The sequence below is a fragment of the Penicillium lagena genome, assembly GCF_028827675.1.
Source record: "Penicillium lagena strain IBT 129212 chromosome Unknown utg000008l_segment0_segment0, whole genome shotgun sequence".
NCBI classification, from domain to species: domain Eukaryota; kingdom Fungi; phylum Ascomycota; class Eurotiomycetes; order Eurotiales; family Aspergillaceae; genus Penicillium; species Penicillium lagena.
Window position 1 is genome coordinate 1193483 of NW_026623229.1, and position 25046 is coordinate 1218528.

Genomic DNA, 25046 nt, shown 5'->3' on the forward strand with positions numbered 1-25046 from the left:
GAAGGTTCCCTGCCCCAGCAGGCCGAAGTGTCCGTGTCTCTCTTCCGGTTCCCCACAGCCCCGAATGCCACCAACTAACCTACGTGACAACCCAACGCAGAATGTCCATCGCCAGCCCCATCAACTTAATCCTCGCCTCCCTCTTCATCATCCTCCTGTATTACCACTTCAAGCCCAAACCCGCCGTGGCGCTCCCGCGCGGCCCGCCCCCTATCGTCTTCCGCACCTACACCCCGAAGACCCTAATCGAGTTCAACGGCGAGAACGACAAGCCCGTGTTCCTGGCCGTGCGCGGGCGCGTATTTGACGTTACTCCCGGCAGGAATTTCTACGGTCCGGTATGTATACCTATCATCCCATCCGTCCTCGCCTGCCTCAATGATCGGTTCAGTTGGAATGGGAAGTAAGGAAAGAAAAGAAAAGAACAGAGAATGCTGATCGATGGATTATCATAACAGGGTGGCCCTTATGAGAACTTTGCCGGCCGGGATGCCTCGCGCGGTCTTGCGTTCCAGAGTTTCGATGAGGAAATGCTGACCAAGGATTTGTCGGCTCCGCTGGATACGCTCAAGGATTTGGATGCGGATCAGTTGGAGAATCTGCAGTCGTGGGAGGAACGCTTCTCGGAGAAGTATCTTGTTGTTGGCAAGCTGGTTGCCGAGGGGGATCCTGAGGCCCCGGCTGCCTGATTAAACCGAGGGGATAGTGCCCAGGGTTTGGCGGACTGATAATAACAAAGCGGACTGTTGCAATGTTGTCTAAGCAGTTGGCTTTGATATTCATGACTACTGATCGCGTCTACACAGCTCGGGAAATTCGGGTTTACCAGAACAATTACTTCCAAAGAGAAAAAAAAGGCCCATGAACTTCATTGACATTTAAGACATTTAAGAATAAAATAGATCAACCCTCCCGAGGGAAACAAACAATCCACTTGCAAAAACCCCCATCCAGCTTCATTTACGTTCACCGTAATGAACCCACTCTCGCGCCCATTTTTCGTTTATCAAGGACGGAGGAACATCTTGTTCCATCCTACAGCTCCCCATGCACCCTTTGCGTTGCACCAGCCACCTTCTCTCGGAGATTCTCAGCAGCTTCCTGGCCCTGGGCCCGGCCGCTGGACGCACCGAGCTTCAGCTGATCCAGAGCCCAGTTCACGGTTTCCATGAACTTGGCGTAGATGGTATTCGTCGGGGTGGTGGTGCCGTACTTGAAGTACTGCGCGTGGCGCCGGGCAGCCGCGCGGAGTTCGTTGATGCTCGAGCCCTGGTACACGGGGATGCCGTACGAATCCAGGTAGGCCTTAAGATCGGAGTGGGACCATGTATCGAAGGAGGCATCCTTGGCGGCGTCCGTTGCAACGGCCATATTGGAAGTGGCAGATGCCCAGGCCTCGCCGCCTGCCTTGGATGCCTTGTGGTAGGAGTCCTTGGCGTTCTTGATCAGTTCCTCGCGAGAAGCATCGGTCTTTTTGGCGGCCTTGTGGTTCATGGCAGACAGATATTTCCTAGTGCTCAAGTCAGATCGATCTGTTGGAGTCGAGGCACCCTTGTACTTACAGCAAGTGCTCCTTGTCCCAAGTATCAAAGTTATACTCATTCCACCCGCCGGCAGCCCGGTGTGCGTGGGAGCGGACCTTTGCGATAAGCTCATCACGTTTGCCGTACTGGGGAACGGGGACGCCTCGTGCGTCGAGGAACGCTTTGAGGCGAGAATCGGACCAGGTCTGGATGGCGTTGTTGAACTGATCCTCAGCCTTGAGTCTCGCGTCATCGGTGGCACGGGCATATTCATTTCCAGCTCTGGTGGTAGCAGCGCCCAGGATCTCCTCAGCCTCGGTCGAGGCCTTGGATGCCTTCTCAAGCACCAACGAGCGATGTTTCCGCGCCAGGGCAATCAGCTCATTGCGCTTCGAACCCTGGGGCACCTTGACACCGTGCTCATCCAAGAACTTCTTCAGCTCGGAGTCGGACCAGGCATTGAACAGCGCCTCACTCAGAGACGACTGAGCCGCTTCGGCGGAGGACACGGCCGAGGCGGCGATCGCGCGCGCCTGCAAGCTTGTCAGACGGGCATTGCGGCGCACGCTGGCAATGAGCTTGTCGCGCGTGGTCGGCTGGGGCGCCGGCCAGCCGCGCTCATCGAGCCATTCCTTTAGATCGGACTCGGACCACTGCTCATAGATCCAGTTGCCGGGATACGAGGCCGTCTCGCCGGCTTTCTTCGCGACCGCCTCGTAGTTCTCGCGCGCAGCCTTGATCAGATTGTCTCGCTTGCGCGGCTGCGGAGCGGGAATGCCATGGCGATCCAGGAATGCCTTGAGCTGCGAGTCGGACCAGCTGTTGCGACCAGTCAGTTTTGCGGGCGCATGAACGGGACGGGGGAAGCCTTACGTGTCAAAGATCCACTCCTTTGCATTGTGCAGCTGGTCGGATGTCGAGTCCGCGACCTGGCCCAGCGGCTGCTGCACCCTGGAGTCCCAGTTGGACTTGACCAGGTTCTCCAGGTCGCGGCGGTCAGCCGGCTTGGGGTAGGGGATGTCTGGCGGGGAGGTGAGCGGGTGTCTTGGAAGTCAGAGTGGTGTAGACAATACCATGATCAGAGAGCCATCGCTCCAGTTCAGTTTCATGCCATTTGTTGTACACTGGAGAGGGTTAGAGTCGGTCAGCCTCCACACCGCGACAGGGCTTACCAGCTTTGCTCCACCAGCTTGACGCTGCCACCACTTCGGTGGTGGTGAGCAGCAACAGCAGACCCGGTATGAAAGGGAGCTTCATTTTTTCGAGATAGTAAGAAATAATCGAGGGAAGAAGGAAAAAGGAGAGGCAGCGTCCCAGCGTTGTTATAAAGGAGGCAAGAATGATCGCCCAGTGACGTAGTTGGGGAATCTTGCCTGTTTCCAATGCATGATTCATAGACTGGCGTCATATCCATTGGTTCTGGGCAAGGCGCGACATCTCAGGAGGATTCTGCACGGGCAAGAGTGCATTTCTTTCTTGGCCTACTACCTATCTGGGTACGGTGGTGCTGTCCTGCCTGGTTGTAACAATAGTGACTGCGATGGCGGTGCTTAGCGCCCCAATACACAATGCGGGGGACTCTCCCTCCCTTCCTACCTGACGCTTCCCACTCACTCTCTTCCACCACCATAATGGACTCCCGGAGCTACGCCTGAACTATACAATGGACCATTTAACTCCCAACTGTCGCAAGGTCGCCTCGCCTGGCATCTTCCAGCCGATTCTCTCCATGTACATACCCTATCCCCCCAGCTCCAACCTGCAGCTAACCTTAGCTCGAGCTTGATCATCTTCGGCATCCTCATCTCCTACCTCCCCCAGCACATCCGCATTTTCACCCTGCGCAGCTCCTTCGGCATCTCCCCCTACTTCGTCCTTCTGGGAGTCACTTCGGGCACCTCGACCTTCGCCAACATCCTTGTCACCCCCGCAACCGCCCGCGATGTCAGCTGCTGCCAGGAGGTCAACGCGACGGCCTGTTTCGCGGCCCTGCTGGGCATCTTCCAGATGGGCATGCAGTGGCTCTGTTTCTTCTCCATGTATGCTCTCTATCCCCCTTTCCCGCTCCTCTCTCCCGGGTTGTCGCAAAAGAGAACGAACGCCTCTAACCTACCACCCAGCCTCCTCCTCTTCGTCATCTACTTCCCGCGAGCCACATCGCCCACATCCCCACTCACCTCAGCCGGTCCAACCTACCGCACTGCACTAGTCATAACCGCAATCTGCATCCTCCACGCGCTAGTCGTGGTGATCATCTCCGCCGCCTTTGCGCTGCGCCAACCCTCGGCGCTCAAATCCTGGGCGGACTTCCTTGGCATCCTAGCCGCCATCCTCGCCTCGATCCAATACCTGCCCCAACTCTACACGACCTTCCGCCTCCGCTGCGTTGGCAGCTTCAGCATCCCCATGATGTGCATCCAGACTCCTGGCAGCTTGGTTTGGGCGGCGAGCTTGGCGGCGCGCCAGGGTCCCGGCGGGTGGAGTACCTGGGGTCCGTTGGTGGTTACTGCTTGTCTTCAGGGCTCGCTGTTGACCATGGCTATCTACTTTGAGTACTTTGGGCCAAATAGGACGCGCAAAGCAGTGCATCAGGCCGATGAGAATGGGGCGCCCAGTGGTGGAGCTGCGGAGCAGGAATCCGCACGGCAAGCAGCGGTGGCGGCGGAGAGGCCATCAGAAGAGACGCCGCTGCTGCAGAGTCAGTGATGTTGAATCTGTTGTTGGTTCTGGATGATTTGATGGTATATATACCCCCTTCTTCTTCGATTGCTAGGAAATACATAGCGCGAATACGACGTACGACTTCTACACTTCTAAATGGCCATGAAGACATTGGTGGAGACGCAATTGAGGCGCCGTCTAAGTAGATTGACTTTATTTGTCGCAGACAAACTCACTCAAAAGAAAAGAAAAACAATCCTCTCCATCCATCCATCTCAAGAAGAAGCAAGTTCTCAATTCTCCCCGGACCCCCGCCAAGTAATGGTTATGTCCTGTTTCCTTCCGTCATCTCGTCATAGCAGTTTCGGCTTTCTTCTTTCTTCGCACCGGGAAAAAGAAGCGCTCTTTACGAGGCGGCGTAGATCAGGCGGAAGACGTCGTTCAACACGAAGTAGCTGCCCGACCCGTCGGGAGAGAGCTTGAAGCACTGCGTGTAGTTCATGGGCTTCTGTTCCTCGTCGATCTAAGAGGCGGAGAAGAATGGCACATTAGAATCTAGATCAGGGAAGAAGACGCAGAGCGGATGGGATGACGGACCAGGAGAGCACCGGTCACCAGGACGACAATGCTGCCGTCGCTGGAGGGCTGGGCATCGAGGGTGGCGATCTGGTGGCGCACCTGCTGGAAGGGCAGGCTCTGTGTATTGTTTTATTAGAATATCGTCGATTGTATGCCAGAGGGATCGGGGAAGACGCACAGTCAACTTCTCAGTGATGGCGGCAGCGCCCTGGACCTGGCTGGTCTCGAAGGTGAGCATCGACTGGTCGCGCTGTGCCAGACAAAAATTGCCGTCAGCATCTGTAGTAGATCTCTATCTCCTTCTTTCCTGTTGTTCGGGGTTCCTGGCGAGCAAGCTTACGTAGAGAGGGGTAAGACCACCGCGGTTGCTGTCGAAGCTCTGGTAGTAGAAATTGACGAACTGTTCTGTGGGCAGGATAGCGAGTCAGAAACATCGGTTCTTGGTCCATCTCGTACTTTTCGCATTTCGAGTTGGGGTCCTCGATCAATTAGGCCAGCCTGGGGGTCTAGCACTGTGTGGACTTCCGTGCTGGGAGTCAGGGGAGGGAGAACGTACCAGCGACGGCGTTGAAGTCTAGAGAGGAATAGTCAGCCAGTGATCTTGATGCGCTCCAGAGGGCTCAGTTGGGGCAGTCGTATGGTCGCAATGACTGCCCCGGCCGGTGCGATGTGCCCCTCCATCGGAGAACAGCCATCGCAGCGCAGCCAAACCACGTAGATCGGGACGCTTACCCATTGTGAAGGAGGTTTATTGGGAGATGCAATTGACACAAAGTGACTCGACCGTATATGCAGAAAGGGCGGGGGGATGAGGAACAGAAGGTATTTGTTGACGAGGAAGAGAAAGGGTTGTGGGGCCGTGGATTATTTATTCTCCTCATCAATTCATTCATTCATTCTATGTACATACAACTAACTACGACCTACAAGCAATCATTCAGCCCAACACTCTGCCTCACTCCGAGTCCGACGCGAACATGTCCTCTGCCTTGGGCCGTGGCTTGCGAGCTCGTCGTGATTCGGTCTCGGGCTGCCCAGTGTTGTTGTTGGGCTGCTCCGGTGTCGGCTCGGGTGCCTTGACATGCTCGGGCTCTGCCTCTTCCTTCATGGGTTCGCTGTCCGGGGCTTCCAGGTCACTGTCTTCCATGGGGACCCCGTCAATGTCACTCATAACTTCATCCTCTGGCTCATGGCCCTGACCGGGGTCCATGCTGCGGCTGGCGTCCACTCCCGCAGGCCGAGTGGGATCGAACTTGCCAGCGACACCGTCCTCATCAACGGTCTTCCATCGGTTTTTACCCTTGGCGAAGGCTGCAGCTGCTCGCTCGGCGTCGGCCTTGGCCTTGTCCTTCGGGATTTCTTCTTCGGCGAGCGGTGGCTGTTCGAAGACCTCGACAAAATGCTCCTGGGACGATTGCGGGAACACACACCACCCTTCCCACAGATGGAGAAGGGAGCCGACACTGCGCTTCCATTTCTCTGCCTTAAGTCGTCCCCAGTTGAGGTCCTTTTCTAACCGGCCAAGATGCTCAAAGACCGTGTGTGAGCGCAGTGCCGACTCGAACAACTGCCGGTATCGCCATGCGTGGCGCACGCCGCTGGTGGCCGAAGAGGAGAGAATGTCGGAGATGAGATACAGGCCGACCAGTTTGGCAGAAGACAGATCCAAACGCTCGTTAGGAGGGATGTTGTCCTGAAGCGTGGTGTTCTCTTGATAGTCGGGTCTCGCGGCGTTTTTCTCCAGTTCTCGGTCCGGATTCGCCCCGGTGTAGGCTAGTGGGTTGAGAATATTCATGACGATCATGTCCACCACCTCGTCAGCACCCGCCCCGGCGTGCTCGATGGCAAACGCCGTGACCCGGGCAACGTCACCCCGTCGTAGCTTGGCGTGGGTGGTTGGTAATCGAGCCAGAAGGTGTGTGAGCTTCGCCTTCTGTAGCGGATTCATATAGCCAAGACCGTCGTGTTGGCCGCTGCCGCCGTCCGGAGGAGGTGGTCCTCCACCAACGTTACGGCGCTCGTCCTCCGCATCTGAATGTTCCTCATCAGACGAGTTGTAGTCTTCATCCGACACAAATTCGTCCAGGCGTGTGGTGTACTCAAATTTGAGACTGCTATCGGGCGGGACCCAGTTTGTGCCTCCTTCGAAGATTGCAGATGGTTTCTGGCCCCGAGCACGCCGACTACCCCGGGACCGAGGAGTGGTGATAATTTCCCATAGCTTCCATCGGTAGTAAACACCCCCAGGACTCCTTGGATCCCAGAGCCAAGCCCACTTTTCTGCTCTTTGTACCTCTGGTCGGCTCATAAGTAAAGCCTCAAATTCAGGCCCATATTTGAGGAGGCTCTCCAAGGTCTTGTGTATCAGTCTTAATTGCTTGAGATCAGACGGCGTCTTGACTTCCACCTGAGATGACGATCCAACCCTGCCTAAGCTCGGTCCGTAGGAACTTGGAGGCGCAAATCCTCCTCGGTGAGCCCCAGGAGGGGGTGCTCGGCTCAGACTTCCGCCGAGGTTGGGCTGAATGGTCTTTGCGCCAAATGGAAGGGACGCTGTCGAAGGCAAACCAACAGCAGTCGGCAGGGTCGAGCCGATGGCAGCGGATGAGAGGTGTCGAGAGAGTGTCAGATAATACCCCCAGCCCAGATACTTATGCTGAAGCGCACTCACGGTGCTGTCGATATCCGAAGCTGCGGAATCGCTAGCCAGAGTGACAATTGCAGCAGACGTCTTTCTTTCGGTGGCTGACTGGCCAGGAGGTCGCAGGATCTTGACATTGTCTACGGTGAGAACAGAGGGGATCAACGACTTGATCACAGAAGGTGATGTCCCAGGAGGCAGAGACGCGAGGTACAGGGTAGGTTTCGCTGCAGCCCTCTCCGCCTCTTTTGTATCTGCAGCCCGATCATTCTCATCGTCAGACGCGCTGCGGAACGCTGCTGGCGCGCCAGGCGATGCCGTATTCGCAGCCTCGAATCCCAAGCTACTAGTATCCCGATTGCGATGCGATGGCGCAAACCCTTCGTAGGTGCGCTTTCGATTCAACGACGGGGGAGGCGGTCCTAATGTCCCCGGGCCACTCATCCGAGGACCGGAGCTCGTGAAATGTCGCCTCGCGGGACCTCCGCCTCGATTCCCAGGCATATTCAACCGGCCGTCGGCGGAGGACCGGGGCTCGGTCGGGGCGTCATCCTCGAATGATTTGACAAAGTCCTCGTAGACTGCGGCGGTCTCTGCTCGTTCGCGGGCCCGTTTGGCTTCGGCTTCGGCTTTCTGGCGTTCGAAGAGCGATTTCTTGGGGAGTGTGGAGAGCTTCGCCGAGAGTTCGGGGAACCCCTTGCCCTTTGACTCCTCCGGCATGGTGTTGTTGAGCTGCAGCCGCTGCAGCAAGTATGCTACACGGCCAGTGAGGTGGTGAGGTCAAATGAATTCCGGGAGAAATGCAAAAGAGAGATGTCACAACCAAGACGGAGTTGATGTGCAACCCTTCCTGATCGGGGAAATGCGCGAGGGCGGTGAGGGCGCTCTTGTCTGGATTGATGAACTCACTATCTATCTCTTTTTCTTTACATACCAAATTAGACATGGCCACTGCACAAGTCCAAGATCTGCTCAGGTTTCTCTCTCAAGTTGCCAAGGTCCCGCTGGCCGTCGCACTGGGCAAGGCCGGGCAGTTACAGAAAGCTAATCTGACCAGGTACGCGGCCTCTTTCTCCCATCGTGCTCTCTCTGATACCTCCCAGTCCCGACCAAATCGCCAAAGCCGACCTTCAGACCCTCCAGGAGATCTTTCAAGATAACAAAGTCGCCAAACAAGTGCTAAATGCGGCCAAACGAGTATCCAAGAAACGAGAAGCTCCTGCTGACCCTGCAAGAGAATCACCTCAAAAGAGGAACAAAGCATCCGCACTCGATCAATCTTCAACTCCATTCGAAATTGAGTCTGCGTTGAGTTTGCCCGGCTCCTCAGCCAGTGGGGACGAGTTACGCAGTAAAATTCTTGTTACGAATAGAGCACCACTTGTGCTTGCCTTTGCCGTCTCTGTTTTGAAATATACGATGCCCGAACAGCCTATTTCAAGCAGATTAAGCCTCGCGCAGGCTGTAGTTAGTGCTAATAGCCGTACCAAAGCCGTCAGCTTGGGTATTGAGAGCGGGCAGCCGGCCGAAGAGGAAGGTTGGGGGGAAGGGCATCCCGTTATCAATGTCCTTGGTAGGGAGATTCCGGTCTTGAAAAGATGGGATTACAATCCTCGCGAAGGTCAGCCAAGCACTGTGTCTGCCGAGGACTTTATAGGGAAAGAGACCACCGATGGATTGCCGCCCCTTTGGGGCGTTGATTTGGAGGCCCTTCGGAGCTCTCATCGCGATAGACCTGGTGAAGAACCGAGGAGCAGTAAAACTCTCCCTATTTTCACCCCGGAATCGGCGAGGTCTTATCTCCTTCGAGCATTCTCAGAATACAGGGAAGAGGTCAAAGAGACATCAGCTCGCCCAAAGAAAAAGACTTCCATCGTGACTGATAACGATAAAGAAGAATGTGTCGGCCATCTCTTATGTGCCATTGACATCGTCTGCCAATCATGGGCTGCAACCTTAACCAGGACCGAATTGGACAAACGCGCTTGGACTTGGTATGTCCGCGTTCGCCCAGACGTCCAGAGCGGCGTACATGGCTGGGGAGAGAAAGGACAGGTGAAACTAGCCAATATTCTGGCGTTCCGGCGAGAAACTTGAATGCGAGATTATTAGGCCCTGATTCTATGGCCGGTAGAATGGCCAGAAACGATCAGATTACCACTTCGCTCGTTTCAGAATGCTACTTGTCAACTCGCATTTCTCCATTGTGGGCAACATCAAGCTATTTCTTCTCTGGGAGTTTCATCGACCGTCTCCATTGTTGAGGCTCCGGCTTGCTCTGATTTCCTTCCTCCAGGGCCATGTCCTTTCCCACCTGGACAGTGACGTTGGCCTCGGTGTTGTGGTGCAAGTCTGTGGTGTCCTTCTTGAACGGGTCCACATAAATGGGGAAGACGAGTGCGAGCGTATAGCCCATCACGGGGATCGTGCTTCAGTAGGCACAGTATTTTCAGTCCAATAGAAACCTTTCCCACTCCCTGGTTACTCGTCTAAAACGAGGTGCACTGCGGCTAGCGCGTTCAAATCACATTGAAATGTTTCCTCTCGGATCCTCATAATCCGACCCCAGCACTTTGTTTTGATTGTCTGTTGGATCACTAGGGTTTTTGCACGGTGAAGTGCGATGGCGAGCACCGTTTCTGCTTCGGAGTACTCCAGTTCATTTAGGTACAGTGTCTGTTGCTCATTTAGTCCGGCCATTGTATATTTTGGTGGTCAAACTACTGTAGTTCCCAGCGAGCATGTTGAGAAAGCATATCATTCAGCTAAACCAGTCAGCGGGAATCTACACTGAGTGTTGGGATACTGGAATTGTTAGTATATCATGGAATGCTTGTAGCTACCTAGCTAGGATATTAAGCCTTCGTTTAATTCTTTAAAGACTATCGGGCAGTCTGACGTTATCTACAGATCGATCTCCACGATCATCATTGATCGTCGCCAGCTCCACAGCGCCAGCTACGTAGATGGACATGATGTACAAAGGTTCAAAGAAGTAGACCAACATGAACACGTCTGACTTCTATGGGACATGACACGAATCCTACCGCTAGGTGAACTGGTGCTTGTTCGAGAGGGAATGCATCTACTTATTGGGATATTACATATTGTCTGACTCTCTTGATCCACTGTTAATGGGGCGGTGAAGCTTCACTTCTAGACTTTATGTCTAGTTTCAACATGTCTAAATTGCTCAGATTGTATGGTACTACACGCGGGGAGCTGCAGCGGCTCTATGCAGGTCTACATGTAGATGCATGCATGTGTCTGGATGAGGGCTAGAAGAGACTGGGACCTATTCAGTATTCATGAAAGGTGGGTCGGGAACTAAAAGGAGAAAAGTCCTGGTCTAATGAAATGAGTCTATTGGATACTGGTTTGGTCAAATAGGCTGTCTCAAAGTTCTACACACACCTGACGTCAAGGATATATTTTCTCTCATCGTGGCCAATATTTGGTCTTCATCACTATAACCTCGCAGCCTAATCTTCAAAGCACAAGTACTCGATAGATAGACAGGCAACAAGATCCAGCATACGGCTGACTCGATGGAGACCCTGCAATTTTTGAAACCCGTAAGATGCTATCGATCAGTCCAGACCACTATCTGATCGCAGTACCGAACGATCATCCATGGATGTGAACGTTTTCATCAGGGATTGTGCCTAGGTGGATTCAACATTGCGCACCCTCAACCACTTGTTGTCGGGCATTAAGCTTTTCCACGAGCGTAAATTCTGGTTGAAGCAGCGTGGTTTATCCGCGCCTACCAGAGGAAGCCGATCGATTTCAACGGGAGGGGGCCTAACTGTGTTTGGTAACGGCCCCGTTTTTCCCAGGTGTTTTCCATGGATGCGATGCAGCGACTTTCTCTTTGCCGAGCCTGAATTCGCCGTGCATGTGCAGGGAATGAACTGGTCTAGGCTACCGACCGGGGAGGACTTGCTTGCGCAGGACATCAGCCCACAAAGAACCCTGCGGCCGGACCGATGGGGCATCAGCGCAGCCGAAGCAAAAACCTTGTACCTTCGGATCGCTGTTTTACTCGCACGGCTAACGATTTGTCCGTGCCTAGATACTCCGAGATATCCGCGAGGGCGCATCCCTTCAGCTCTGCTTCACAGCGTGAGACTCGCCGCATACCTGTGCAACTCCGGACCTGGCCAGTCTCGGTTTTAGTGCGGGCAGATTCCAGGTCTCCCATGCCCAGCCCACATTATTCGTCATGTCCTCCGTGATCATAGTAATGGAAAAACCCCCAGAGACCTTGTGTGGGCCAAACCAGGGACTGAAAAGGGTCGGGGGTGTCTATAACCGTGAAAGAAACATTTTTTTTTTAGAAAAAGGAAAGGAGAAAGGATTGCAATCTGGACCCCAACTACGAGGCGTGGTTCTAGGCCTATCAAGTACACATCACTGGTCTAGGTCGGAGGTCGAGTTCGCATGGAATTCTAGATCCAGCGCAGAGATAATAATAAAGTGAGGTTCCGGAGGAAAGTAAAAAGGTAGCGAAGCCCAGTGCAAAATGCCCACTGTGACTAGCACCATACAGCCTCGAATCGGTCGTACACGGTACCCTGAGGGAGAAAGCCACCCTTGGAGATTTAGTGATCAGTAGAAGCAGAGACAAGTGCAAACCAGGTAACAAGCGCTGTATTAATTGATGACAGTCCCGTGACCGAAACATTTCACTGTTTGGGCGGTGACCCTCCTCTCCTGCGGTAATACACGGTCACGCCCTCAGAGTCCCGAACTCCTCATCTTCTTCTCCATCGTCTCACCCCCCTTCCATCTAATCCAACTCTCCTCAACTCTTCGCGTTCCGTTCTTTCCATTCGTCTCGTTCTTGCATCCTCGTCGAAGAGTATACCGCGCCTGGCTCTTCGCTTCCTCCCTCCTCCCCGTCGACACTTCTCCATCGGCAACCCTGTCGACGGATTGACCTAACAAAGAGGTGGCCCGACAGGGCTGCCGTACACCAAGAGCCATGGCCGGGCACATCTCTTCCGATCTTTCTCGCTCTGCGTCTCGATCCTCTCAAGCCACTCGACAGTCGCAAGGACAGTCTGGCGAATCCATGTCCCGTCAATCCTTCGGTCGCTCCTCCCGCTCCAATCCCAATGTCTTCTCCGACGAATACTCCCTCGAACCGCTGGATCCTGATCGAATCGAACGCGCTCCTAGTCCATCCGGCTCAATCGCCTCCTCAACCACCCTCCGCTCCAGTAACCACCCTCAAAAGTCGATGAACGCCGCCACAACCGAGAACGAGAACCCGTTTGGCGATGAAGCCCGCGTCTCCTTCGATGAACCTCACCGGTCCAGCCTGCCCCAAAAGGGTGCCATGGGCATGTCAAACCATTCCAACTCGAACTCTGGTGACACCACCCCTACCGGCGTCCAACGCAACCACAGCATCTCCTCCCGTTTTTCCATGCCGCGCGCAATGAGTCCATATACCGGAGCCACCGGGCCTAGCCATCCATATGCGATGTACCCTCAGGTTGGCGTTAGCCGGTCTGCGAGTATGACAAGCACCTCGACGATCCGCCAGAATGACAATCCGCTAGGAGAATCAGTTGGCCCGCAACATCCGTACGCGATGTACCCACAGAATGTTGTCGAGGAAGGGATAGATGAGTCGTTGATTCCCGTTGGCTTCCCCGGCCACAATCCTCATTACCAGCCGCCTGCCGCTCGTCGAGACGATGATGTAGGCGATATCATCGGGGCTGACGGCCACACGGAGCCACTACCACCTTATTCTCGCTACCCAACGGGCGCTGTCCCCAAGCCTCCAGGGACAGAAAACTTGTCAAACTCAACGCTTCAACCAGAGGAACATCAACTGAATACGGTTTCACGGGAGACCCCGATTTCGTATGTTTCGTCAAGGGGTGATATTGTTTCCGAGCAAACACCGAATGGCGATGGCAATGGCGATGGCGCCCAAAGGGCACCACTCACCGGCATTATGGCGTTTGAAGAAAAGCTCAAGCGGAAAGGGAAACAGACTGCGTGCTGTGGGCTACCGGTTTGGACTTTGGTCCTAATAGGAACGGTGATGGTAATCGGAGGATGCATCGGAGGTGCTATTGGAGGCGTTATAGGAACGAAGAGAGCCGCCGATGCCGAGCAAAGTGCGGCAGCACAAACCAGCGGTCCACGAGTGGTCACTGTCACGGCTCCTCCGCAGATGGACGCCTCCAGTTTAACGGCCACACCGACCAACCTCCTACCACTTCCTACGTCCGGCAACTACGTCGTTCCTTCAAACCCTCAGAACCACTCGAAACTGTGTATTGAGGACCAACAACTGAAGGATGCCTGGGGTTGTATGCAAGATCACACTGATACCGAAATCTACTTCGGTGGACCTGACGGCGGCCACCATTCCGTTGTTTTCAGCAACCAACCCCCAAGCAGCACCTTTACCTATGGCGCTCAGCCGCCCTATCTGCCCCAACCAACTCAAGTTCTGAACATGATGATTGATACCAGTGAGATAAGCATGGGTCCGACCCTATTCTTCTCGACCCTGTTCAACAAACTCGTTATCGTTCCCGAGGACGAGTTTTCAAGCACCCCCATGAAGCGGGACTTCGACGGCGGGTTTCCAGACTTTGGGAAAAAGTACACCCAATATTCGGAAGTTGGGCAGAAGCCGTGGTTCTGTTGGTGGAATAGGACGATGATGGAGTTTTTCATCTATATCAACCAAACCACCTTGAATACCCCAGGCACTGGCACCGCCTCCTACGCCAGTGAGATGCCTGGTGCCACAGCCACCTCGTACCAGCAGTCCAGGCGGGATTATGAAAATCTTGAGAACTACCCGCGGAGGATCAAAATCGATGAACGACGAGATTCTCCAGATTCTATTCAACCTTATTGCCAGCAGATGGAAGTGATGTCCAACGGGCAGATTACTCCTCTGTCCGGGGAATACTTCAATGTTCATGAGATTGAGCCCACCCCGACGACAACCTATGTCAACCATCAGGGCACCAGCCAGACATACACAGCCCAGGCTCAATACGGGACACCTTGTTACTGTGTTTCGCTGACGGACTAGAGCACTTCGCTGGTGTTAATGCTGGCCATGTATCCTTGGCGTTGGCGTTGGGATTAGCCTGGAAACAGGCATCGATTCACGTGCACATGACTGCCTTTTTTCTCACTATGTGTTGTTCCTATTTCTTCGGTTTCTCTGTGTTACTGTCGTTAGTTTCGTTCTCCGATGCCGCCTCATGTTTTGCATCTATCTTTTCCCGAACGCCATTGCGACATGATATGATCCTTTTTTGTTGTCCAATTTCTCTTCTTCATTGGTTATATTCGATATTCTTGTCAGGTCTGTTGATCATTTACTGGGATTGAATACGGCGTTTTCGGACTCAAATGGTGAGCCTTTGGGTTGCGGTTTAGGAAATTATTTTTTATTTGGTTAAGGACTTTCCCACATTTGTTGCCTACTCTATTTGTTTCTGGTGCCCAGGGCCACCGGATTTGCGTGTGTGTTCTATATGAGCATCTGGCGTGATGAAAGATGCCTTGAATATCATTATCGTCACTATTTTCTAGAGCTCGTAGGGCAGTGACTAAGAAGTAAGCCTGCTGTGATAGTTAACGTATCTAGTTCACCAACTAGTAGGCTAGTCAGTTAGGTAGGGCTGAACTGCATTATTAATCCAGCACTTTGTAGCTATGCGCGACCTTGAGATAACGCCCTTTTCTTCCCATTCAATACCCCAAGGACTTTGTTGTTATTCAAATCGGCAGAAAAGAGCACTTGACAAAAATAATAAACTGAGGGCATTGAATAGCCAGCACAACGATGGCACGCCGACGTCGACAGTCTGACAGCCACAATCCAGACAACAGCGTCTTTGCTTCTCAAGATCTGGAAGAAACCTTTGCTAGTGCAGCCTGCGAGCAATGTCGAATCCGCAAAGTCCGATGTGACAGACGAATTCCACAGTGTTCGAATTGTGAAAAAGCTGGTGTTCCATGCAACTTTCCCAACCGGGAGAAACGGGTCAACCACGTCAAGAAACTCGTTGAGGATGTCTCTGGACTGGCCTCGCGACTTGATGGAATCGATCAGACTATGAACAAAGTGATTCAGCACTTGTCCGTTCTCCAGTCGACGCATTCACGCTCTGCTACTATCCCGTCTTCACGATTGAGCATGGGCTTGAAACCAGAAAGTCCTCTTGTCCCTGATGCTGAAGATATGGAGTCGATCTTCTACGCCAAAAGCCCTGCTGAGGCAAAGGGAAACAGTCCCAAGTCGCCGAATATCCAGCCGCGAGATCATATTGCCACGAGATTACTGTTCGATGACTCGAGACGTACACTTGGAATGCTGCTTGAACGCCTGAAGTATTCCCCCGCTACCTGTGGTGTGTTTCACGCTGCCAAAGCAAGCGCGGTGGAATTCGAGCTGCGGATAAAATATGAGCTATACCCGCAATTTCCCCAGTCGAACCTACCTTTATCAGCTGGTGATGGACAGCTAGTTGCGCTGCCTCCTCGGTCTATACTAGAGACGTGTATCTCCGACTTCTTTGAATATGTCAACCCCACAACACCTTTATTTAGCGAATCTCATTTGAGAGAAACCATGGATATTTATTATGCCAAAGCCTGCAAGCTGGACGAAGCATACAATCTTTGTTTCAACAATATCATTATTTTGGCACTAGGTCTCAGGTCCCGGCTTGGACGCTTTGACAGAACCAAAAAGGACGGCATGAGTCATGACCTTTTACCTGCATTTTTGAGCAACTCATTTCGCGCGTTGCAGCACTTGAGTGTGTTTATGCAACCGCGGCTGATATGCTGCCAGGCGCTAGCAACTCTGGTACGTCCCATTCTCTTTCTTTACAATCAACCAGGCACATTGCTGAAGAAGGGTGTTAGGCCATGGTGGCTCGAGAGTACCATGAAAGCAAGGTGTTTGATATAATCTGTCACACAGCTTCTCTAATATCAAAGTCCATAGGGCTGGGGCAATGCAGCAGAGATGATGAAGACTTGAACGAAGAAAAGCGGGATCTGTACTGGACGATCTTTGCCATGGACAAACAGCGAACTTATGTCGCAGGCCAACCATTTGACTTACACTTCTACGATTCTGACGTCCGATTGCTCCAGACATCTACGTCAAATGATTCACTCCAGCAAGGTCGAAAGGCACATATCCACATGATGGCCATTTGGGAGGACATCTATATCCACCTTTACTCTCTTAGGGCTCTTCGCAGTAGCTCCACTCATAGACAGCATCACATCGCCAATCTGGATCGCCTCTGCCGCAATTGGTATTCCCGCCACTCAGCTCTCCTGACAACCCGCTGCAATACCGAAAAGTCTGCCCTTGAGTGCTGGCATATCGAACTGAAATATGCTTTCCACATCGGCCAAATCCTGGTGCATCGCTGCTCCAATGAGGAAGGTAGTCAGCAGGTTGCACTGGTCAATTCACGTGCTGCATTGCAAATTATTCGCGATGTATTTCAGTCCAAGCATTCCCAAGGATCGATCTGGTTGTTGTCCAAGTAAGTCTAGTTCTTGTGGCCTTTACGTATCGCTAAGCAGAATTGACGGCTACAGATTTTTTCGACATTATCCATTAGTGAGCATTCACGGCCTATTCTCGTCCTTTTTAGCCAATCCAAATGCAGACCTTCTGGGAGACTTGGGTCTGATCGAAGACGTGGCTGAGGCTCTCGACATTCTGTGTGACCATAACATACCAACTGCGTGTTTGTTCAGAGTCAACGAGGGTATTCAGTGGTATAGACAAGTTGCCAACGTATTCCGAAATCTTTTTGAATGCTCGAATTATCAGGCATTGGAGTTACCGTTGACCCGATCTGCAAAACGGCTTCGTGCCTCTGATACCCAATCTGGAAGCCAGAGCCAGAATGAGATGCGCTTTGTGTCTCAGAAACGCAGCAAACGCCCTGCCTGTGGTGACATTGATGGTATTCCTGCAACACCAGAAGGGACCCACAACAATTTCTCTGAAGAGATACTGGGACTAGAGAATTCTATGCAATATGACACTCTGTATCTGAAACAGAAAACAACCCATAACCGTCCAGCCACGATTGCGGGAAATTACGGAAACGAGCTCATTCAACCATCTTGGGGGCCGGATGACGACCTTGCAAAGTTTTTGCAAGACACTCTCCCACTTCCTTCAAGCTCTATGGAAAATTCCTTGCCTCAGTCACAGGCACTATATTCGAACCTGACACCATCTGGTACCTCAATGCCATTATCGGGTATTTGTCCCAGCATCCTCCAAGGCGATTGCTCCGGGGTGGCAGAGGACGACATGTTTTACCCATATTTAAACGATCCATTCGATCTATGGGGAGCAAATGAACATGGCCAGTCAGTGCCGGATGAGTTCTTCCTCCAATGAATGCCCGCATTTTGAATTTATCCCATAGTCAAAATCTTGATTTAGATTGACCGGCTTCTTCTTCTTCTTCTTCTTCTTCTTCTTCTTCTTCTTCTTCTTCTTCTTCTTCTTCTTCTTCTTCTTCTTCTTCTTCTTCTTCTTCTTCTGCTTCTGCTTCTGCTTCTGCTTCTGCTTCTTCTCCTCCTTCTTCGCTGCCTGGTTCGCCGACCCAGACCAGGCGTGGGCTGGGGAGAGAGTCGAAGGGAGTGTCGTAGAGAGGAGATGGGAACATTCTGGGCAATATTTTGCATTGGTCCTGGGAAAATTAGACGTAATTGATGTTGCTGGAGTAATCGGAAATCTTGTGAGAAATGTTGATACCCGAGCAATGATGCCAGAAGTTTTTGAAGAGTGTAGCGGAGTTGAATGTCCCCAAATATCCTCTTCATTCATCTTCTGGATTTCTATGCCAGCTTTTTAAGCACTGGCATTTCCATCTGGGGCAATCTTTGTGAGTGAGCGCCGTGTTGCCGCCCGAACCGTATATCTCGGTCCCGGATTCCGGGTACCGAGAGAATCGGACTCAGGCGGATTTGATTCAGGAATTGACACAGTGTTGTCACTTGGTAATGTATATTTCTGACAAATGACTAGTTTATAAGCTGTCGATGAGCAGTTTTGGCCTGTTCAAGGAACAGCTTGGTACTATCCTTATCCGCGCTACATATAGGGCTCCAACTCCTTTGCTTCCCTCTCCCAACGCTCCCTGATTCACGTATCCTGCAATTTCCTCATATTTACAATGCAATCTCACGCGCAGTCAACAACTGAAGAGACTAATTCTGGATCTGTCTCTCCAGAAAATTTTGATTTGGAAAAGCCAATGCCACAGCCGACACCCGCACAGGACCTTAATGTTGTTGTTTGGGAAGCCTCTGACCATGAAAATCCTCATACATGGAGCACGGGCCGTAAATGGCTTGTGATGCTTGCACTGAACACACTACCACTATTTGTTAACGTTGGATCCAGTATCCTCAGCGGCTCGGGGGCAGCTCTTCAAAAGGAGTACGATGTATCCGCCGAGCTGACGGTACTAGTCACCAGCATGTTTCTTCTGGTAAGTGCAGCACAGACAAATCTTCTGATCTCTTGAGCCTGACTCCATTTTAGGGATTTACATTTGGACCACTCATATTCGGCCCTCTCTCTGAACGAATCGGCCGCAAAACCCCCATTATCATCGGCCTAACACTGTGCTCCACCTTTTGTCTGCCAATCGCCCTCGCACAAAATTTCTATACAATTCTTATCTGTCGATTTTTCAGTGGTCTCTTTGGCTCGGCAGCAATGGCTGTCACAGGCGGTGCTGTGGCGGACCTATGGCCGAATCCAGTCCTTCGAGGAGTGGGAATGGATGCCTTCATTGCCACCGGTTTCCTCGGCCCTACTCTCGGTCCTATTGTTGGGAGTTTCATTACACAGAGCTATTTGGGATGGCGTTGGGTGATGTGGATTACTGCAATAGTGTTGTATAGCTTCACGATCTTCGCATTCTTTTTCATTCCAGAGACATATGCCCCGGTCTTGTTGACCCGGAAGGCTGCACGGCTACGACTCGAGACAAGGAATTGGGCACTTCACAGCAAAATGGAGGAACATGATACGGACTTCAAAACATTTACAAAGATGTATTTGATGCGGCCATGGGGTAGGCATTTTCATTCATTTGCCTTTTTCAAACAATATGCGTGGCTTACTTGTCTCAGTCCTCTTATTTACCGAACCAATTTACTTTCTAATCACCATATACATGTAAGAATATTCTTGTTCCTTTTGGAAAGATTTTGTGCTGATTTTGTTCAGGGCATTCGTTTACGGCTTACTATTCCTGTTCTTCGAAAGCTTCCCCGTCGCATTTGCGGAAGTACGTGGCTGGGCACTGCAAATCGCATCGCTTTCATTTATCGGACTCGCAATTGGAGCTGTTTTCGCTGGCCTTTCCATTGTCTACTACACTATGACTTTGTACAAACGCCAGATAGAATCCACACCAGGCCTCTTTGTCCCCGAGCGACGTCTTCCTCCCATGATGATAGGCGCCGCAATGTTACCACTGGGCATGTTCTGGGCCGGATGGACAAGCCAACCATCTACTCCGTGGCCCGCACAGGTAGCAGCCTATATTGTGGTTGGGGCAGCTCTTTACATCATTTTCGTCCAAGGATTCAAATATTTGGTCGACGTCTACCTAAACGTTGCCAACAGCGCTATCTCAGGAAATACCTTTGCGCGCAGCTTCTTTGGTGCCGGGTTTCCGTTATTCTCTACCGCTCTGTATCATAATCTGGGTGTGCCATGGGCTACCAGTTTGCTGGGGTTTATCTCGCTGGCGTTGGCTCCAGTACCGGTTTTGTTTTACATGTATGGAGCGAGAATTCGGACATACTCGAAGAATGCATTGGCTGATGCATGATGTGTATCGATTGTGAATTGGAACAGCAAAATGGAATGTGACAGCGGAATGTATTGGTGGAGATTTTAGGGGTTGGTAAAAATTGGTGAGAGAAGAGCAAAAATAGACGTTGTAGAAACAAGTGAATGACACCACTCCATATAGCTGCCCGAGATGGACAATAAATAGAGATATGTGATTTGATTTCCGAGGGAATCGATCTCTCTCTCCCTGATGGCACTAGAATGACCGCACTTCATTGGGCGGCGCGAAGAAGACATGTAATGGTGTTAGAGCAACTCCTCGCAGCGGGAGCTGATATATTTGCGTTAGACAGATGTGGCAGGCCAGCAATCCAATGGGCAGTCGAGGAAAGGGAGTATGCAGTGGTGGTATTGCTGGCAAAAGAGCAACTGGATGCTTACCAGAGATCAGACGATTCTTGCCCAACTGAGCTTGTATCTCTCCTCAGACGTTTCGTTGAGAAATCAGCCTTGTTCCACGGATGAGGACTCCCATCACATACTATAATGACCACGTACATCCAGGTATCGTCCTGGTGGACTGGTCCACACTGTCGTTGTATTACAATTTGTTATTCTGTTGAAGGGTGTTCACTAATACAATGGGACAGGCGTTATCCGTCTTTGTTTGCCTCCGTTACGATAACGTCGAATCTTGGTCTGTCACCTTCATTCCTTCTTCGTCTTTCGAGAGTCTGCCCAAGTGGATCTGACGAAGGGAATGTCCAAAGAACATCAAAATGATCACTAAGAAAAATGCAAAAAGAGAGAAGAATGCCATCATCCCGAAAACCCATCCAGGACCTCCCACTCTGGCGATCCATTGATCTACAAAGAATGGCACAATTAGTCCGAGGGTAAGTCGATATGTGCCCATGATGCAAGCAACCTCCGTGGGATGATCCCTAAAGCACTCGATCAGGTAATTGACTGCAACCGGGATGCTACAGAATGCAGCAATCGTGATGAGGAAGCTGCCCAGAGCGAGAACCATGTAATGGAGATGGTACTGGAGGGCAGAGCCGAAAATGCCCAAACCAATAGGCATGAAAAGCAACGAAGGGATCCATAGGGAGTGAAGACGATACTCAGGCTTCCATGTTCCTCCGGCTCGTCGTGCGCGCATCAAGGGGATCCGATCGTTGAACACGGACCCCCACATTTGAGCGCAGATCACACCCAACCATAGAGCGAAGGAGACTGTTGACACAAATATGATGAGATTAGTTCGGTCAATCGCGGTTATCGGATGGCTCCTTACATCCAGCATTCTGTTGCGGTGTGAATCCATACCCGCCATCTTCTGTTGGTTCTTGGAGGAAGACGGTAAGTAGCGTATTGACGCTGACGAACCAACCGAAGAATCCAAAGGTGTATGTCCCAGCCAGAAAGCCTACGGGCGAAACACCAATGAGCAACTGCGCAATTGCAGATCGAGGCTATGGAGAATTTAAGTCAGAGGATTGGGTGGCCTGAAGGTATCTCTATATTTATACTCACGGCTTCCTGAAGCCCATCCCGATGAGCAACTCGTGTACCAGGGAAGAAAGTGGCAATTCTGTTTGCAACATAGCCCTCCGGCTGTTTCGGGTAGACCCTGCCTCCATCTCGAGTGAAGCCGATCTCAGGCAGGAAGAAGAACACTGGCGAAAATTCATCAGCACGGAACAAATCGCATAAATATTAATGACTTTCTTACCGAGAAGAGCGACAACACATTGCAGTGCAACTGTCCACCAGAATTCAAACGGCCACGCCACATGCTGAACGACAAAGCCACCGAAAGTTGGGCCTGCAACGGTGCCCATGAGGAAGCACATATGAAATGTTGTGAAGACTCTTCCTCGCTCATGAAGGAAGAAAAGATCCATCAGCATCTGGGGTCCTAGGATGGAAGGGATAGATCCAAAGATCCCACCGAAGAGACGTGATAGAGTAAATCCCACATAGTCATCCGGGTTTGTCATTCGAGCCGACCAGATTCCACAGCAAATGCATCCTATCAAAGTCCAAAATATGATAGAGGCACGACCAAATATATGAGCCAAGGGAACAATGAAGAGAGGCCCGGCAGCGATACCTGCGACTGCGGCAGAGATCTATACTGAAGATGTCAGAACATTATTGAGGGAAAGCAATGCACAAGATACAGCCACTGCAGAAAGCAAGAGTGAGAGACAGACCGTATACGAGAGTTCAGTAAGCGTCTTGTCGTACAGCTTCGCCTGGGCTCCAAGGCCAAGTTGGTTTGCCAAAGACGACGCAAGTCCCGAGAAAGCTGTCAGACAGAGAATCCCCAGAATGGAATACTTTTTACGTTGCGACCAGTTCTTGCACATGTGTCAGTAGAAGATCTAGTCTGCAGCAATGATAAGCATGCAAGGACTCACCAATGGATCCTTAGGATCGTCTGAGGGCTGAGGGACAAGAACGAAATTGTCTCGATGTTTGGGACCAGTCTCAGGCTCCAGGGGTGATTTGCTATCCACAACGTCTGACTCTGGCCGTTCTTTGTACATGGTGGGGAAATTGAAATAGAGGAGCGGAAAGCAGAGGTAGACCGTGAACACCCAGTAAACTTACTGCAAAAAGTCAATTCTCGAATGTCAGGGAGGGCTGCCCCTGTTTTTCTGGAAAGATTTTTGCTGCAAGGGTGAAATGGCCAGTGTTTATATAGACGAACATCCTTTCCCAAACGAGTTGGAGTAGCGCTAGCTCCAGGTGGTTTGATGCAATCCGCGACGAATCCCCAAAAATTGGACAAATTTACAAACCAATAGTCTAGAAAACTAAATACTAGGAAACTGTTTAGCTAATGTAACACACTGACGCAATACCGGACTAGTGGTGATCGAATTGGATTACTGGTTCATGTACCTTGAGTAGCGTAGCCCCATCTGGCCCCGATGTTGCGTCCTACCCAGATTTAGCTCCTTCGCCCTTCTTTTGCCACGGCAAACCGCACGGTATGAGGACGGAGTATATTATACATCTCCTTAGCAGACTTTTCCCTCCCTTCTGGCTATGACCGTGCCGGCACCAGACCATAATGACATACTATTACATCGGGGGACAGCCGTACAATTCTCAGCAGTGGTCCATCATTATTGTGACGAGTTTCTTAGTCGCAACCTCGACTCTCGCCGTGGGATTGAGACTCTACGCCCGGCAAAGCAGCGGAGGGAGGTTGTATCTGGATGATATCTTCATCGTGGCATCGTTGGTGAGTGGTTTCCGTGTAACGTTCATACAGAACCTCAAATGACCAGAGAACGTGTAATAGCTCTTGTCATACGGTAATTGCGTCTGTGAATATGTCGGCGTCTACTTTGGGCTGGGAAGACATGCATCAGAAGTTGGAGAGAAGAAGACACTCAGATACATGCTTGTGAGCTTTGACAATTTCAGTCGCTTTGTTAGCCACTCGCTGACATAGTTCCCATTTTGAAAAGGTTCTCTTTATCCTGCAGATGTTTTGGAATACCACACTGCCTATGATCAAGGTGAGATGGATCGCATGCTCTCCCTTCCGTCCCTTCGCTAATGGATTTGTCGAATGATCCAGGTTTCAATCTTGCTGTTTTACAAGAGAATCTTCCCGACGACTCTAATGAAGCAGGTCTGCAATGGCCTGTTTATATTCCTGGGAGTTTGGTACATAACCTTCCAAATAGCCGCCATTTTCCAATGCACACCCGTGAAGTTCTTCTGGGAACGGAAGATTCCAGGGGGCCATTGTGTCGACAATGTCAGCTTTTACATTGCCCTTGCATGTACCAATACATTGACGGATATTATCCTACTCATCCTGCCGATGCCACTCCTGTGGCGGCTGCAGATCTCACGGAGCAAGAAAATATCACTCTCTGGAGTGTTTCTGCTGGGCGGATTTGTCTGCGCAATTGCGCTCTATCGCATTAGCACCCTGCCACTGATCGATGACAACGACATCACCTATTCCAACACATACGCCGGGTTATGGACGTCAATCGAGGGAAGTGTGGGAGTAATTGTCGCATGTCTACCCAGTCTGATGCCTATCTGGAATCGGATGCGAGGAAAAACCGTTGGCTACGCACAATATTCGAGTCAATTGACCCAGTACGGGAACGAAAGCAGAAATTGCCGCTCCATGGGTGGAGGTAGATTAAAGGACAGAAGGAGTGAGTTCGATCCGTTGTCTAGTCGAGCCGGCCCGGAACGGGGCCAGTCGCAGGAGAGAATAGTGCGCACGACGGTGGCGCATGGCGAGGAAGTATACAGCACTCATAGCGACGAGCAGAGCGAAGTATCTCGGAATGCGATCGGAGTGGTCACCGAAGTTCAGCAGCAGATTGAACTCAGAGATCTCGGGACCCGGGAGCATGTATGATAATGAATCGGTGGATTTTGAGGACTTCTATCTTAAGGTGTGCTCAGTGCGCTCTTGTTTATAACTCTCAATAAATGATTATGGTATACGTTAGATCCCGGGTTGAATATCCCGGGAGATCACCGCATATCGATCGCTCATCTGTATCGAAGTACTTGCGGAGTAAATTGAAAAACAGATACTCGCCCCTAAGTCGGGCCCCAACTGCCGGGTTGTGTAGGGTTCGACTTGGGAGCGAGTTTCACCCTCCTCAGCTTCGGCACTAACTTTCCCTTGCAGGATGAGGAGAAAAGAAGTCTCGAAACCGAACAAATCCTTACAATTGATCCCTGTCTAGTTTGTTCCTTCGATGCAGCTGCACCCAACCAGCCACTC

General features: G+C 51.5%; 15 protein-coding genes across 15 annotated transcripts; 8 read left to right on the forward strand and 7 right to left on the reverse strand.

Moving 5' to 3' along the window:
- Positions 1-101: 101 nt before the first annotated feature.
- On the forward strand, positions 102-689 carry N7510_011055 (cytochrome b5-like heme/steroid binding domain-containing protein; the record flags this gene model as incomplete). The annotated part of the gene is made up of 2 exons (XM_056982980.1): positions 102-338; positions 459-689. The coding sequence occupies 2 exons, from the start codon at positions 102-104 to the stop codon at positions 687-689; spliced, it is 468 nt and encodes a 155-aa protein (XP_056828474.1).
- A 346-nt stretch (positions 690-1035) lies between these two features.
- Positions 1036-2780, reverse strand: ish1 (double-strand break repair enhancer MSC1; the record flags this gene model as incomplete). The annotated part of the gene is made up of 5 exons (XM_056982981.1): positions 1036-1510; positions 1563-2342; positions 2397-2544; positions 2597-2647; positions 2696-2780. The coding sequence occupies 5 exons, from the start codon at positions 2778-2780 to the stop codon at positions 1036-1038; spliced, it is 1539 nt and encodes a 512-aa protein (XP_056828475.1).
- Positions 2781-3186: 406 nt separating this feature from the next.
- N7510_011057 (PQ-loop repeat-containing protein) lies at positions 3187-4229 on the forward strand (the record flags this gene model as incomplete). The annotated part of the gene is made up of 2 exons (XM_056982982.1): positions 3187-3254; positions 3305-4229. 2 exons carry the CDS (start codon positions 3187-3189, stop codon positions 4227-4229), a joined length of 993 nt encoding a protein of 330 aa, XP_056828476.1.
- A 361-nt stretch (positions 4230-4590) lies between these two features.
- N7510_011058 (nuclear transport factor 2 family protein) lies at positions 4591-5499 on the reverse strand (the record flags this gene model as incomplete). The annotated part of the gene is made up of 6 exons (XM_056982983.1): positions 4591-4707; positions 4782-4880; positions 4942-5013; positions 5104-5168; positions 5320-5337; positions 5496-5499. The coding sequence occupies 6 exons, from the start codon at positions 5497-5499 to the stop codon at positions 4591-4593; spliced, it is 375 nt and encodes a 124-aa protein (XP_056828477.1).
- A 219-nt stretch (positions 5500-5718) lies between these two features.
- On the reverse strand, positions 5719-8124 carry N7510_011059 (SWAP/Surp domain-containing protein; the record flags this gene model as incomplete). Its single annotated transcript, XM_056982984.1, has 1 exon — positions 5719-8124. One exon carries the CDS (start codon positions 8122-8124, stop codon positions 5719-5721), a length of 2406 nt encoding a protein of 801 aa, XP_056828478.1.
- A 224-nt stretch (positions 8125-8348) lies between these two features.
- N7510_011060 (uncharacterized protein) lies at positions 8349-9501 on the forward strand (the record flags this gene model as incomplete). The annotated part of the gene is made up of 2 exons (XM_056982985.1): positions 8349-8461; positions 8508-9501. 2 exons carry the CDS (start codon positions 8349-8351, stop codon positions 9499-9501), a joined length of 1107 nt encoding a protein of 368 aa, XP_056828479.1.
- A 124-nt stretch (positions 9502-9625) lies between these two features.
- Positions 9626-10067, reverse strand: N7510_011061 (Major facilitator superfamily domain general substrate transporter; the record flags this gene model as incomplete). The annotated part of the gene is made up of 2 exons (XM_056982986.1): positions 9626-9833; positions 10039-10067. The coding sequence occupies 2 exons, from the start codon at positions 10065-10067 to the stop codon at positions 9626-9628; spliced, it is 237 nt and encodes a 78-aa protein (XP_056828480.1).
- Positions 10068-11401: 1334 nt separating this feature from the next.
- N7510_011062 (uncharacterized protein) lies at positions 11402-11608 on the reverse strand (the record flags this gene model as incomplete). Its single annotated transcript, XM_056982987.1, has 1 exon — positions 11402-11608. One exon carries the CDS (start codon positions 11606-11608, stop codon positions 11402-11404), a length of 207 nt encoding a protein of 68 aa, XP_056828481.1.
- Positions 11609-12391: 783 nt separating this feature from the next.
- Positions 12392-14479, forward strand: N7510_011063 (uncharacterized protein; the record flags this gene model as incomplete). The annotated part of the gene is made up of 1 exon (XM_056982988.1): positions 12392-14479. One exon carries the CDS (start codon positions 12392-12394, stop codon positions 14477-14479), a length of 2088 nt encoding a protein of 695 aa, XP_056828482.1.
- Positions 14480-15241: 762 nt separating this feature from the next.
- On the forward strand, positions 15242-16375 carry N7510_011064 (uncharacterized protein; the record flags this gene model as incomplete). Its single annotated transcript, XM_056982989.1, has 1 exon — positions 15242-16375. The coding sequence occupies one exon, from the start codon at positions 15242-15244 to the stop codon at positions 16373-16375; it is 1134 nt and encodes a 377-aa protein (XP_056828483.1).
- A 110-nt stretch (positions 16376-16485) lies between these two features.
- On the forward strand, positions 16486-16971 carry N7510_011065 (uncharacterized protein; the record flags this gene model as incomplete). Its single annotated transcript, XM_056982990.1, has 1 exon — positions 16486-16971. The coding sequence occupies one exon, from the start codon at positions 16486-16488 to the stop codon at positions 16969-16971; it is 486 nt and encodes a 161-aa protein (XP_056828484.1).
- An 841-nt stretch (positions 16972-17812) lies between these two features.
- Positions 17813-18270, reverse strand: N7510_011066 (uncharacterized protein; the record flags this gene model as incomplete). The annotated part of the gene is made up of 2 exons (XM_056982991.1): positions 17813-18137; positions 18203-18270. The coding sequence occupies 2 exons, from the start codon at positions 18268-18270 to the stop codon at positions 17813-17815; spliced, it is 393 nt and encodes a 130-aa protein (XP_056828485.1).
- A 353-nt stretch (positions 18271-18623) lies between these two features.
- N7510_011067 (MFS transporter) lies at positions 18624-20297 on the forward strand (the record flags this gene model as incomplete). The annotated part of the gene is made up of 4 exons (XM_056982992.1): positions 18624-18941; positions 18995-19532; positions 19591-19636; positions 19688-20297. 4 exons carry the CDS (start codon positions 18624-18626, stop codon positions 20295-20297), a joined length of 1512 nt encoding a protein of 503 aa, XP_056828486.1.
- Positions 20298-20936: 639 nt separating this feature from the next.
- N7510_011068 (major facilitator superfamily domain-containing protein) lies at positions 20937-22818 on the reverse strand (the record flags this gene model as incomplete). The annotated part of the gene is made up of 6 exons (XM_056982993.1): positions 20937-21499; positions 21561-21738; positions 21800-21942; positions 21999-22398; positions 22483-22629; positions 22690-22818. The coding sequence occupies 6 exons, from the start codon at positions 22816-22818 to the stop codon at positions 20937-20939; spliced, it is 1560 nt and encodes a 519-aa protein (XP_056828487.1).
- A 530-nt stretch (positions 22819-23348) lies between these two features.
- On the forward strand, positions 23349-24671 carry N7510_011069 (uncharacterized protein; the record flags this gene model as incomplete). Its single annotated transcript, XM_056982994.1, has 2 exons — positions 23349-23522; positions 23865-24671. The coding sequence occupies 2 exons, from the start codon at positions 23349-23351 to the stop codon at positions 24669-24671; spliced, it is 981 nt and encodes a 326-aa protein (XP_056828488.1).
- Between the last annotated feature and the right edge of the window lie 375 nt (positions 24672-25046).